At 45.6% G+C, this 14,892-nt stretch overlaps 1 protein-coding gene and 1 long non-coding RNA gene across 2 annotated transcripts in view; both read left to right on the top strand.

The window, feature by feature from the left end:
* zgc:154054 (uncharacterized protein LOC777616 homolog) overlaps nt 1–10,816 on the top strand; it is a 74,651-nt gene extending 63,835 nt beyond the window's left edge. The window contains exons 13-15 of the mRNA XM_037779961.1: nt 1,378–1,450; nt 7,156–7,268; nt 10,415–10,816. Of these exons, the coding sequence (XP_037635889.1) occupies nt 1,378–1,450; nt 7,156–7,268; nt 10,415–10,432 (204 nt within the window). The 3' untranslated portion in view covers nt 10,433–10,816. The remainder of the gene's footprint in view (nt 1–1,377; nt 1,451–7,155; nt 7,269–10,414) is intronic.
* Nucleotides 4,021–5,439, top strand: LOC119494244. The gene is made up of 3 exons (XR_005208158.1): nt 4,021–4,063; nt 4,757–4,761; nt 4,903–5,439. It is a non-coding gene; the product is annotated as an uncharacterized LOC119494244 (long non-coding RNA).
* Nucleotides 10,817–14,892: the final 4,076 nt, after the last annotated feature.

Here is a 14,892-nt window from a genome sequence, read left to right as displayed (position 1 = left end):
TGTTTGGCTGTATCATATGGTGGGACTCCTGAACTTGTGGAAAAATGACACAGGGTCTGACTGACTGCGGTGTTTAAAGACAGTATCCACACCAGTTTGTTACTTAAAACTAAAGTTCAGATCCCACTGAAAGCAACTCTAGGACAGCAGGACATCAGAGTATAGGACAGATGGGAGTTGTCTCCACAGGGCAATATTAGTCACATTTAACGCCAATGATGATGCACAATTATTTCAGGAGTCATAACAGTTTTGGAATTGAAAAATATGATGAGTTTGCTAAATCTCCATGATTAAAGGGAGAGTGTGTAGGGTTTGGCAGCATTTAGTGGTGTGGTTACAGATTACAGCTGAGTTCCCCTCCGCTCACTCCTCCCTTTACAAGACTGCTGCCGGCTTGTTATTAACACGATGTGTTTCTGGGTAACATATCGGCGGATGCCTCTCTCATTCAGCAGCCTTGTTATGTCTGTATAACGTTACACTACGTTGTCTCTCATCCCGTCATCTACCGCTTTGTTCTCTCTCAGCGCGGACGGACAGCAGCTCCCGCACACACATCGACACACGTATCTCTCTGCTCTCAGGAGGAGGTGGGGTCATGCATCATCAACGCGTCATCAGTTATCAGTTACACTGTGTATGTGTTATACCCTGTGGTGTTAATGCTCGGGCTGATCGGAATCCTTCAAATTATTCCTGAATCCGGATCATGATCCGGATCGCCATCAAAATGGAATGGATTGTTCATTGTGCCAGACAGACAGACCCTTGGCCTTGAAGGAGATAATAACTAATAATAGTTGTCACCTCTTACACCTCGTGTTACGAAATTAGAAACAAGGTATGTTATAAGACACACTCTCGAATCAACGAGCACTTTTTCAAACTATTATTATGTGGATATTAATTATTAGTGTCCCCTCCTAATAATATACATAGTGGAAGCTTGGTCAAGTGTTGCCTGTCGACGGATCGTCAAATCATGTTTTCTTTTTTTTCTCATTGATCCGTCTTTGTTTTAGCTTTATTTATCTATAGACCAACCACACACCATCATTATTGGCCGAGAGACTGTACATGTGCCTCTGGTTTAGCTGTTGTTTCAGGACCATGGACAGCCTGTCTGTTGTGAGTAGGGGGTGGGGTGGGGTGGGGTGGGGGGGTGGGGGATGGAGGTGCCTGCCTCTGCCATCAGTGTATGAATGGGTGACTGTTGACGAGAGCTTTGAGTGATCGAAAGACTAGAAAGGAGCTTAATAAAAGCAAGTCCATTTACCATCTAAAGATCTCAGGGTTCATGTTGATATCACAGTGGTAGCCCGGGGACACTGTGTGTTAAACCTGCCTGACATCCGTTGTGGTTTCTTCCTTCAGGCGGCAGCAGGAGACAGACTAGTGGCGAGTTCTTCTTCCTACAAAGAATCTGACAACGGCTTCATCATTATCGGTAAGTACATCAAATAAATTCATAATCTCATAATAACAATACAAATGAATAAAATTGAAATTTGAATTATTGAATGATCAAAGAATGGCACGGTGGTGCAGTGGTTAGCACTGTCGCCTCACAGCAAGAGGGTTGCAGGTTCAAACCAAACTTCTGTGTGGAGTTAGCATGTTCTCCCTGTGTTAACGTGGGTTTTCTCCGGTTCTCTGGTTTCAGGTTAGGTTCATTGTTGACTCTAAATGTCCCGTAAGTGAGAATGGTTGTCTGTCTCTATGTGATAGTCTGGAGACCTGTCCAGGGTTTAGTGGACAAATTTGAAGAAATTCCCTCCGGGCTTTCATAAGATATCACTTTCACAAGAATAGCACAGACTAGGGATCCCCAGTTCACCTGTCAGGGAGAACTACTGTAGCAGCCCCGGTGCTGCGTTCACTGTCTCCAGTTCACCTGTCAGGGAGAGTTACTGTAACAGCCACGGTGCTGCGTTCACTGTCTCCAGTTCACCTGTCAGGGAGAGTTACTGTAGCAGCCACGATGCTGCGTTCACTGTCCCCAATTCACCGTCAGGAGAGTTACTGTAGCAGCCTCAGTGCTGCGTTCACTGTCAGGAGAGTTACTTTAGCAGCCACGCTGCTGCGTTCACTGTCCCCAGTTCACCGTCAGGAGAGTTACTGTAGCAGCCACAATGTTGCATTCACTGTCTCCAGTTCACCGTCAGGAGAGTTACTGTAGCAGCCTCGGTGCTGCGTTTACTGTCTCCAGTTCACCGTCAGGAGAGTTACTGTAGCAGCCATAATGTTGTGTTCACTGTCCCCAGTTCACCGTCAGGAGAGTTACTGTAGCAGCCATAATGTTGCGTTCACTGTCCCCAGTTCACCGTCAGGGAGAGTTACTGTAGCAGCCAGTGTGCTGCGTTCACTGTCTCCAATTCACCTGTCAGGGAGAGTTACTGTAACAGCCACGGTGCTTCGTTCACTGCCTTCAGTTCACCATCAGGGAGAGTTACTGTAGCAGCCACTTCTTTTCACCCTGTGCAACATGTGGCGTCTATCATTATTTGAACCTTCTTTCAACTGCGTCCCCCTCTCTGGCGGTGTGAAACGGACTCAATAGGAAGTTAAAATATATAATTATAAAAATATAATTCAAAACGGTAAACACCCACAGCATAAATCCAGCTGTCCTTCCTGCATTTGTCAGTTTAAACTGTGTTAATTTAAACCTGGATTATGACTTAAACTTCTTCATATGTGTGTAATATTATCGTACGATCTGCTCACTGAGCTCTGATTGGTCAGTAGGAGGTGTTTTCATACGAGTTGATCTCTTATCTGGAACATAACCTGCTCCGGAGCAGGTTAGCCGTTCAGCATCAGTTACCATGGCGATCTACCCCGGTAAGAAGTGATCCACCTTCGTAGTACGGAAAACCCAGAGTTTACCCTGAAGTTACCTCGCTAACGCCATATCCTACTTCGTAGTACAGGCCTCAGTTCACCGTCAGGGAAAGTTACTATAGCAGCCACGGTGCTGCGTTCACTGTCTCCAGTTCACCTGTCAGGAGAGTTACTGTAGCAGCCACGGTGCTGCGTTTACTGTCTCCAGTTCACCATCAGGAGAGTTACTGTAGCAGCCACGGTGCTGCGTTCACTGTCCTCAGTTCACCGTCAGGGAAAGTTACTATAGCAGCCACGGTGTTGCGTTCACTGTCTCCAGTTCACCTGTCAGGAGAGTTACTGTAGCAGCCACGGTGCTGCGTTCACTGTCTCCAGTTCACCGTCAGGAGAGTTACTGTGGCAGCCACGGTGCTACGTTCACTGTCCTCAGTTCACCGTCAGGGAGAGTTACTATTGCAGCCACGGTGCTGCGTTCACCGTCCTCAGTTCACCGTCAGGAGAGTTACTGTAGCAGCCACGGTGCTGCGTTCACTGTCCTCAGTTCACCTTCAGGGAGAGTTATTATAGCAGCCACGGTGCTGCGTTCACGTCTCCAGTTCACCTTCAGGGAGAGTTACTGTAGCAGCCACGGTAATGCGTTCACTGTCTCCAGTTCACCTTCAAGGAGAGTTACTGTAGCAGCCACGGTGCTGCGTTCACTGTCTCCAGTTCATCTGTCAGGGAGAGTTACTGTAGCAGCCACGATGCTGCGTTCACTGTCTCCAGTTCACCTTCAGGGAGAGTTACTGTAGCAGCCACGGTGTTGCGTTCACTGTCTCCAGTTCACCGTTAGGAAAGTTACTGTAGCAGCCACGGTGCTGCGTTCACTGTCTCCAGTTCACCGTCAGGGAGAGTTACTGTAGCAGCCACGGTGCTGCGTTCACTGTCTCCAGTTCACCGTCAGGGAGAGTTACTGTAGCAGCCACGGTGCTGCGTTCACTGTCTCCAGTTCACCGTTAGGAGAGCTAATGTAGCAGCCACGGTGCTGCGTTCACTGTCTCCGTTCACCTTCAGGGAGAGTTACTGTAGCAGCCACGGTGCTGCGTTCACTGTCTCCAGTTCACCTGTCAGGAGAGTTACTGTAGCAGCCATGGTGCTGCGTTCACTGTCTCCAGTCTACCTGGTAGGAGAGTTACTGTAGCAGCCACGGTGCTGCGTTCACTGTCTCCAGTTCACCGTTAGGAAAGTTACTATAGCAGCCATGATGTTGCGTTCACTGTCCTCAGTTCACCGTCAGGGAAAGTTACTATAGCAGCCACGGTGCTGCGTTCACTGTCCTCAGTTCACCGTCAGGAAAGTTACTATAGCAGCCACGGTGCTGCATTCACTGTCCTCAGTTCACCATCAGGAGAGTTACTGTAGCAGCCACGGTGCTGCGTTCACTGTCTCCAGTTCACCGTCAGGAGAGTTACTGTAGCAGCCACGGTGCTGCGTTCACTGTCTCCAGTTCACCGTTAGGAGAGCTACTGTTAGCAGCCACGGTGCTGCGTTCACTGTCTCCAGTCCACCTGTCAGGAGAGTTACTGTAGCAGCCACAGTGCTGCGTTCACTGTCTCCAGTTCACCGACAGGAGAGTTACTGTAGCAGCGACGGTGCTGCGTTCACTGTCTCCAGTTCACCTGTCAGGAGAGTTACTGTAGCAGCCAAGATGTTATGTTCACTGTCCTCAGTTCACCGTCAGGGAAAGTTACTATAGCAGCCACGGTGCTGCGTTCACTGTCCTCAGTTCACCGTCAGGAGAGTTACTGTAGCAGCCAAGATGTTGCGTTCACTGTCCTCAGTTCACCTTCAGGGAAAGTTACTATAGCAGCCACGGTGCTGCGTTCACTGTCCTCAGTTCACCGTCAGGAGAGTTACTGTAGCAGCCAAGGTGTGGTGTTCACTGTCCTCAGTTCACCGTCAGGGAAAGTTACTATAGCAGCCACGATGCTGCGTTCACTGTCTCCAGTTCATCTGTCAGGGAGCGTTACTGTAGCAGCCACGGGGCTGCGTTCACTGTCTCCAGTTCACTGTTAGGAGAGTTACTGTAGCAGCCACGGTGCTGCGTTCACTGTCTCCAGTTCACTGTTAGGAGAGTTACTGTAGCAGCCACGGTGCTGCTTGTAGTGTTGAGGACATGCAGCCTCTTCCTCCACCGCTCATATAGTTTAGTTTAGTAGGTTGTCAGCTGTGTGTCTGCCCGGCGTAACGATAGCGAGTGTCCGACAACCGTGTGTATGTTTGTGCTACGTTCGTGCGTACTGTACTGCGTTCGTTTGTAATAATAATAATAATAATAATAATAATACATTTTATTTAGTAGCGCCTTTCTGGACACCCAAGGACACCTTACAAGGATCAGTTTAAAACATAGACAGATAAAACAAATAAAAACAACAGGACATGACAGAGACATAATTGTACAGACACATAGGATGGGTGCTAATGAGTACTAGAGAGAGTAGGCCAGTTTGAATAGGTGGGTTTTGAGGAGGGATTTGAATGATGTAATAATGTCAGACTGCCGGATGTGTGGGGGGAGTGAGTTCCAGAGCCTGGGAGCAGAGCAGCTGAACGCACCAGCTCCCATGGTTCTGAGGCGTGAGGTGGGGGTGGTCAGAAGTCCGGCTGATGATGAGCGGAGGGAACGGGAGGGTGTGTACTGCTGAAGGAGATCTGTGAGGTAGGTGGGGGCAAGGTTGTGGAGGGCTTTGTAGGTGAGCAGGAGGTTTTTGTAGTCGATCCGGTATTTAACAGGGAGCCAGTGCAGTTGGATGAGGATGGGGGTGATGTGGTCGGAGGATTTGGTGCGGGTGATGATCCGGGCGGCAGAGTTCTGAATGATTTGGAGTCTGTTCAGCAGTTTGGTGGGAAGGCCAGAGAGGACAGCATTGCAGTAGTCGATCCGGGATGTGACAAATGCGTGAACCAGGATTTCAGTGCTGGAGTGAGACAGGGATGGGCGGAGTCTGGAGATGTTGCGGAGGTGAAAGAAAGCAGTCCGGGTGACGTTTTTTATGTGGGATGTAAAGGAGAGGGGGCTGTCCAGGGTGACCCCGAGGCTCTTGACATGGGTGGAGAACGGAACAGAGAAGCCATCAATGGTGAGGTTTGGAGCAGTGGTGTGTTGAGATTTGGAGATGTTGTTTTTGGAGCCGATGAGCAGGGCCTCGGTTTTGTACTGGCTTCGTGCTCCCCGTTGTCACACATATACAGTCTGTCAGCGCAGCGTAACTTTAGTGAGTGTCCGACAGACCGTGTGTGTGTTGGCAGTGACTGTGAGGTTGTTGGTGGCGTTCTAGCTGTGAATGTAGCTGTAGCAGTTTGTGTACAGTTTATTTATCGTGAATAAATGCTACAACTCCTCAGCTCAAGCAAGCTCAAGAGACCTGAGCCAACTTCCTGTATCTTGCAACGCCGGCTCAGACTCTCTTAAGGTGGGCTGTTTTCTCCTTAAAGAGACGAGCCGCTCCTCTGAGTTTTTCTCAGCTTTTTAATTAATTGATAATATTTTTTATAACCGTTTAACCGATAGCGTTAATCGGTTAAAATTCGTAATGAATCGGTTAACGGTTAAATGGTTAATTATTAACATCCCTCGTACGGACAGATGTACGGACCAAGCTCCCAGGATCATCTTCATCATCATCATCATCATCATCATCATCATCATCCATCACACAGACAGCACACACAATAGCAAATGACACTGATGACTCCCTCAATCAGCACTCCCATTACTACCATCAGGCCTGTCACCATCATTACATTATGGGACTTATGCTTCCATATATGGACGTGACCTCCTCAACCATCTTTGCTGACCTCGATATCGATATATACGTGTTTGTTCACATAAGAATGTCACCAAAATTTCTAACATGATGCCAAAGAAATAGCAGGGTTTTGGGGTGTTATTAACGCAGCCTGTTTATGTATTGCTTTGGTTGTGTGGTTTTATTTAATTTAATTTAGGATATTTTAATTTTTTTCACATTCCAATTCCAATTTCTGAATATTCTTATGAGTTAAAAGTCCATTGCTCTTTGAAAGGGTGTAAAGTAGTCATTGTGACAGGCCTCAGCAGGAGCTTTGCTCCTTCTGACTGCCTCGCTGACACTGTGGTGAGCTGGGATGGAGGGTGGATTATCTGTATGTATAAAATGATGCATTAGTGAAAGTCTACAACTTAAACACTGTAAAGGGAGATACGGTGTGAGCTAGAATGTTTGTGCTTTCACCCTTACACGTGCACGGACAAAACCACTACTGTGCGTGTTTGTGTTTCAGGTGCATTTGAGGACGGAAAAGCTGAGGGGGAGGTTGAAGAAGTGCTGCAGCCCATCTCAGCGCTACGCCTGGTGGTTCACTCTGACGCCGACGTCTGGGCTCTACTGAGCGAGGTCTGACCTGCTGTGTGTGTGTGTGTGTGTGTGTGTGTGCGTGTGTGTGTGTGTGTGTTGCTATGAAATGATATTGAAAGCCAGATACATACACTTGCAGTTTTGGGGAAGCAACCAGTCATTCTGTGCACTCTATGCTAACATATTAGCATACTGTACGTTCAGTAATAGTCAGCATTAGACTCAGTATTGGCACAGAGCTTTTAATGAAAACTAATATATCCAGGACCAGGTGGTTAAAACCATGTCAGGTGTGTAACCACACATCAGCTGTTCTGACCACATACTCTTCACATGGGAACAGGGAGAGGAGTTCCTCTAACACTCATTAGTCAGATCTAATTAGAGCTGTTCTCGAGGCGTGTACAGACCTGGCGTTACCATCACCTCCCTCGCTTTCCTGTTACTATTGTTACCTGTAAGACCGAAACTAATTCCCCTTTCATTATTCTCATTGGCTGCATTCCATTTGGCTTTGCATGGTGCCAAGAGGTGACAACTAGGGCAGCACAAATGATGCTGCATGTTTATCAGATGATAATCAGGTCCAGCAGGTCCAGCAGGTCCGGTAGTGTGTGAGGCTGTGGTAATACAGAGTGTTGAGTAGTTGTACTGAGGTGAAGAGGGCAGCATGTTAAACTGCTCTACAGCTTCCTTAACAACGTAGGAAATATGCTTGTTTACTTTCTTCCCAAGCGTGAGATGAGGAGATCGATACAGATCTCATATGTATAGAGCTGGATTCAGGATGCTGTTAGCCTAGCTTAGCATAAAGACAGGAAGCAGGGGGAAACAGCTAGCCTGGTGCTGTTCAAAGTTCTCTGAAGTACAACGTGTTAATATTACCCCTTTTACACAGAGGACTCAACCAGGGTTGGTTGTGTGTATGAAAGGGTTAACCCGCGTTGATCGACTGGCCTTTGCGACCCAGGTCGAGAGGTGGGTCAGACCAGGGTCAGACCAGGGTCGCTAACAACCGGGGCGGGACACACCTATCCTCATCCACATCCTAACACGGATATGTGGCGAGACATGGAGGTGCGGGAGCTGCTGGCCGTCCACGGAGAGGAAGAACAAAGCGGTAGATGACGGGACGGAGAGACAACGCAGTGTAACGTTAGACAAACATAACAAGGCTGCTGAATGAGAGAGACATCCGCCGTAACGTTACACAGAAACACACCGTGTTAATAACAAGCCGACCACCTCACGGCACCGGCAGCTGGGAGCTGGGATCTGTTTTTAAAGGGTGTTTACACATCTTCTATTTGTAACGTTACCTTTTTAAACTTTTTATCTTTCCAAATAAACCTGCTAAAAGATCCATCTGTTGCCTGTTCTCTCTGTTAGAAAGTAACAAACCCAGTCCTGGTTCATTACTTTATCAAGCAATTAGCAAACTAAATGAAATATAATCTAATTTTATTATGTTTGGACAAGCTCTTACATTATCTAACAGTTGCCCCATGTCCAGCTGAACAACCCTAGTAGGTCTACTATACTGTATTTAGTAAACCTTAGCTGGGATGGCAGAGTGAGTGAAGTTTGCATTTCAGTTTTCAGAAGTGTCTATTCCGTCTGTAAATGTAGCCTATATTATCATATTAGATAACACAATGTGGTCTGATATATGATAAATGGGTTCTGTAGATAGACAGAGGAGAAAAGGTTCATGTTGACGAATAGATACTGTAATCTGTATGTTGTCTGCATGTTTTTTCATACATTACAGCTCCGTATATACAACCTAGTTAAACATGTTGACTGGCTCGGTTTGAATTGACAAAAGGAGGGTTGGACCAGGGTAGGTTAACCCTGGTCAAGAGTTGCTTCATATAGTAGACCTACTAGAGTTGCTCAGCTGGTCATGTGGCAGCTGGTAGATAATGTAAGAGCTTGTCCAAACATAATAAAATGAGTTTATATTTCACTTAGTTTGCTAATTGCTTGATAAAGTAATGAACCAAGACTCTGTTTGTTACTTTATAACAGAGAGAACAGGCGACAGATGGATCTTTATAACAGAGAGAACAGGCGACAGATGGATCTTTATAACAGGTTTATTTTGAAAGATAAAAAGTTAAGAAAAGGTAACGTTTCAAATAGAAGATGTGTAAACACACTTTAAAAAACAGATGTGCTCACATCTGGCGGTACCGTGAGGTGGTCGGCTTGTTATTAACACGGTGTGTTACCATGTAACGTAACGGCGGATGTCTCTCTCATTCAGCAGCCTTGTTATGTTCCTTTAACGTTACACTACATTGTCCATCACCGTCCCGTCATCTACCGCCTTTTTCTTCCTCTCTGCGGACAGCCAGCAGCTGCCGTACCTCGATGTCTCGCCACATATCCGTGTTGTTCTCGTCCGTCGTTCATCTCCGGTGTGTCTGAAATCATTCCTGCTGCCATCGCTCCGTTTGTTGATCAGCCCCGGCGACCGGTGACAGTTACGTCACGGACTGCTACGGCGACCGGTGACAGTTACGTCACGGACTGCTACGGCGACCGGTGACAGTTACGTCACGGACTGCTACGGCGACCTGTGACAGTTACGTCACGGACTGAGCGCCCTCATTTGCAACCAAATAGGTTTGTCCCGCCCCGGTTGTTAGCGACCCTGGTCCATGCAATTCACATCAAAATAGACCCTGGTCTGACCCACCTCTCGACCCGGGTCACAAAGGCGAGTCAATCAATGCGGGTTAACCCTTTCATACACACAACCAACCCTGGTTCAACCCTGGTTGAGACCTCGGTGTGAAAGGGGTAAGAATTGTCCTGACCAGGGTTGAACCCGGGTTGACTGGCCTGGTTTGAATTGACAAAAGGAGGGTTTGACCAGGGTCAGATAACCCTGGTCATTCGTGTGAAAAGGCTATTAGTGAGCTGCAAAGGTGCTGGTTAACCAGGCTAACTAGGTGCTGACTCCAGCTCTGTACTGAACACACACTCAGTGATAACGGCTACACGCTCACTCCAAACCACAGATACATTCATCAACATTTCTTCATCAACATCATCATCAACCTCCTCATTTCACACTCAAAGAACTGTGTGTGTGTGTGTGTGTGTGTGTGTGTGTGTGTGTGTGTCTTGCAGCAGCTAAGGTTTGCTTAACACTCACTCTTGTTCCTCTCTGTCAGATACTCATTAAAGTTTGAAGACCACAGAGAAGAGGAAACCACAAACACACACACACACACACACACTGCCATCAAGCCCAGTGCTTCAGCTGAACAGACTGCCCCCCCTGCTGGACGAACACTTTCACTACTGGGACTATTATTTGATCTACTGGGATTACTGGAATTCCATGAAGTGCCTAAACCACCGGTGGTCTGAGAGGAAGGAGGACGCACGTTTAGTGTTTGTTCTGAGGTCACGTACTTTAAGTGTTGCCTTGTGGAGTTTGGAAGGGAATCCACCTCCCTGTAGCTGTTTAAAGACACTCCACTTATCAAAGAGTTCAGAGTGAAAACAGTAAAGCTACTCAATAATTTATTACATTATATTTTGTTGTAACAAATAAAGAAAAGAATCTAGTACCACCTCGTCTTTAGAGTCATTCATTTCAGCTGCTTTCTTTTTTTACCTGCATTTATATGAAATAGTGAAATACAGGTTTGGAGAAGTGATGATGAGCGGCAAGGGAGGAGCATACCTTTTAAATGGAGGGAAACATTGACCAGCGGGAGGAGGCGTCACTCTGAACAAAGCGTGGATCTGTCAGAGCGATCAAGGTTCATCGTGTCATTAACTGTTGATGAGACAACGAAGCCACAGAGACAAAATTATACCAGCAATCACCTGCTGGCTCCTCTGCTGGATGTTAAATACTATATACCGACTTTACTCATCAAGTTAAGACTGCACTATTGCTTGGCATCCAGATTCTCTCTGTTGTGTTTGTATCAGTCATGTGATCGAGGGAGGCCTTACACGCTGCTTTCACCGCTTGAATTGAGCTGGGGCATCCGGCGTATGCGCCAGCTGTTACGCCTTTTAAATGGTGTGACTCCACCTACTCGGCGTACCGGCGTGGTAATGGTGCGGAACATCTTCACATCATTTTCAATAAGAACCAAACAGGGTAGACCGGAGCTATGACGGGAATTTATTAGGTCACAAATCTCCATCTACCAATAAGAAGGATACAGGTGTTCTGCCCCACACTGACAGGTTCAACAAAGCTAACAGGAGACTCAGGAAGATGTCTCTCATACACAATTAGTACATTACAATGTAGATATGTTTTTCTTCGTTCAGATGATGTGTCCATTTAAGCAATAGGTCTTACAGTTTGGGAATTATCTGCTTTAAAGCACCAAGAGAGTCCTTCCTTTCTCTCATCCGCTGCAATGTTAATTCATCTCTGAAACTCAAATGTGGAGACTTTTTAAACTGCCAGTTCTCAGTCATTTTTTACTTTATCCACACAAATGACACCTTCATCAAAGTCTGGAGGCGCTCAACGAAGACATTTCAGCTATACAACTTATCGTTTTTAACTGAGGGGTCTTTTTCAGGTAGTAGCTTCTCTGTGTTTTCCCCAGCTATGTCCAACCATGACTCAGCACTTTCAGACACAAACAGGTGATTCTGATTGGCTGATCAGAGCTCCATCAGTTTCTGCCTCTTTAGCACTTTTTGGGACCTCTCTCACTACATTTTTAATAAGATAAGATATTCCTTTATTAGTCCCACAGGGGGGAATCTGCAGTGTACAGCAGCAAAGGGGATAGTTCAGAAACAAGAAGCAGCAATAAAAACAAAAAGCAAGATACAACACAGTAAATCAAAAGTGGAACAAGATATGAACAATTTAAATAGAAGGAAATATAAAAAATAGGAACAATATATACAATATTGACAATTGTTAGCTGATTCAAGCCTTCGGATGTTTCAGGTTTTAAAGTACATCTGTCTCCCATACACACACAAAAACAGCAAAAACACGGGAGTTGTTTGCGTTATTGTGTGACTTTGGTGTTTTAAAGGGTTAGTTTGGATTCACAAAAGTCGCACAACAAAAACTAACTAACCGATTGAGGCAGCGGTAGACCAGCAACTCCCGTGTTCTGCAAGGTAAAATGACTGTTTTTGTCTATGGAGTCTGGTGGCTTTGTAGAGAGCATAGATGGATATAATGGCTTCAGTTGTCTGACAGTGAGGTAAAGCGGTGAACATACTGCATTTCTTATGTAACCTATATCTTCAGATGTTTCCTTTCATTTGTCACCTGCCTGTATTATGCAGTATACCGATCAGCCATAACATTAACAACATTCAGACCACTGACAGGTGAAGTGAATAACATTGATTATCTGGTTACCATGGCACCAGGCAGTGGGGGGGATATATTAGACAGGAAGTGAACATTTTGAACTTTGAATTTTGTGTTGGAAGCAGAAAAAATGGGCCAGCGTAAGGATGTGAGCGACTTTGACGAGGACCGAATAGTGCTGGCTAGACGACTGGGTCAGAGCATCTCCAGAACTGCAGCTCTTGTGGGATGTTCCCAGTCTGCAGTGGTCAGAACCTACCAAAAGTGGTCCAAGGAAGGAGAACCGGTGAACCGGCGCCAGGGTCAGACCTGAGGCTCATTGATGCACGTGGGGAGCGAAGGCTGGCCCGTGTTGTCCTATTATCCAATAGAAGAGCTACTGGAGCTCAAACTGCTGAAAGAGTGAATGCTGGTTCTGAAAGAAAGGTGTCAGAACACACAGTGAGGAGCAGGGTGTTGCGTATGGGGCTGCGTAGCCACAGACCAGTCAGGGCGCCCATGCTGACCTAATGTTATGGCTGATCGGTGTATACCAGTACTGAAAATGTAGAGGGCGAAGCAGCAGCTCACTTGTCCTTCCGAGCACCCTTAGTGACTCTGTGCATGCGAAAAAACATCACTAACAAACATTTCATCAAAAAGGATCACTTTATTAAACTAAAGTCATTTCAAATTAGCAACAAAAACTATCCTTTGTAAACAATGTAGAAATGCAACAGGGTTAAAGATATCTCAAGACTTCATAGATGTGTTTAACAGTAATGCATAAAATACAATATGCACATTTGTCACTGATTTATTGAGAGGCTAAACAAGCTTTGCCAGTTTAATGGTATTTATTCATTTACTTCCAACTTGCAAGAAGCAGCAACAGAAAAGTGACATTGTAGTGAAATGACAAAGACTGGAGGCCTTTAGACCCTCCTCTCTTTAGAGAGGTTATAAGCAGTAACAATAAAAACATTTTATAACAACAAAAATACAAATTCTAAGATCTACTGTGGCAACGTCAGCAATACTGACTAATAAATAAGAGAAGGTTGAAGCAGCCCAGTTCTCCTGTACTGTGCTCCCTGTCGTGGGGAGACAGTAGACAAACATGTGTCTCTTCTGATCCTCCATGCAGGCCAGTAGGAGTCTCTAGTGCAGTGACAAAGACATGATCCCTCACCAGCTTCCCACCAACAAACACCGGAAAACTGTGTTGAACCGAGCCGGAGCCGTTATGGGCCGAGGAGAGAAGGGAAGTTAACGTAAACATCCTAACTCTAAGAATGTGAACAGGGTTGTGGGCTGGCCTTTATTTGTTCGGTGTGGGGGTGAAGAGGGTGGAGGAACAGCAATATCACCAATTCCAAACATCTCTGTGAGCCAATGAACATCTGACAACATGGCATTCAAAGAATCTCAACACGATGTGGGCATCTGTGCTGCCGACTGTGAGTATAGAAAACTAACGGGAATGACTGTGAGCTTATGAGTTTGTTGATTTGTTGTTGTTGGAGTTGATTTTCCGTTATTAACTGCACAAACTGCAAAAGCAATGCGTGGAAAATGTTAAATATCCCCAGAAGGAAACATCCTAGTAGGCTCAGGGTGCAGAGTTAGCTATTAGCATGTAGCGATGTAGTCAGAGCCCCTGATGTTCATAAGGTGGTGGATAGTGTTGCGCAGGACCTGCTGAGGAAGGAACGGGCAAGACACACCGTTACTGAGTGTTTATGTTTAAAAAATATTGCAAATGTGTGTCACGCTCTATGATCAATGCTAGTGTTACTGCTATAGTACCCATATCCATGTTACTAACAGATCGTGTTACTGCTATAGTACCCATATCCATGTTAACATATCTTGTTACTGCTATAGTACCCATATCCATGTTACTAACAGATCTTGTTACTGCTATAGTACCCATATCCATGTTACTAACAGATCGTGTTACTACTATAGTACCCATATCCATGTTACTAACATATCTTTTTAATGCTAGTGTTACTGCTATAGTACCCATATCCCTGTTACTAACAGATCTTGTTACTGCTATAGTACCCATATCCATGTTACTAACAGATATTTTTAATGCTAGTGTTACTGCTATAATACCCATATCCATGTTACTAAGAGATCTTTTTAATGCTAGTGTTACTGCTATAGTACCCATATCCCTGTTACTAACAGATCTTGTTACTGCTATAGTACCCATATCCATGTTACTAACAGATCTTTTTAATGCTACTGTTACTGCTATAGTACCCATATCCATGTTACTAACAGATCGTGTTACTGCTATAGTACCCATATCCATGTTAACATATCTTGTTACTGCTATAGTACCCA

The sequence above is a fragment of the Sebastes umbrosus genome, chromosome 9 (assembly GCF_015220745.1).
Source record: "Sebastes umbrosus isolate fSebUmb1 chromosome 9, fSebUmb1.pri, whole genome shotgun sequence".
Taxonomy (NCBI): Eukaryota; Metazoa; Chordata; class Actinopteri; order Perciformes; family Sebastidae; genus Sebastes; species Sebastes umbrosus.
The sequence above is the reverse complement of the archived record's forward strand: the minus strand, read 5'-3'. Positions and strand labels throughout refer to the sequence as shown.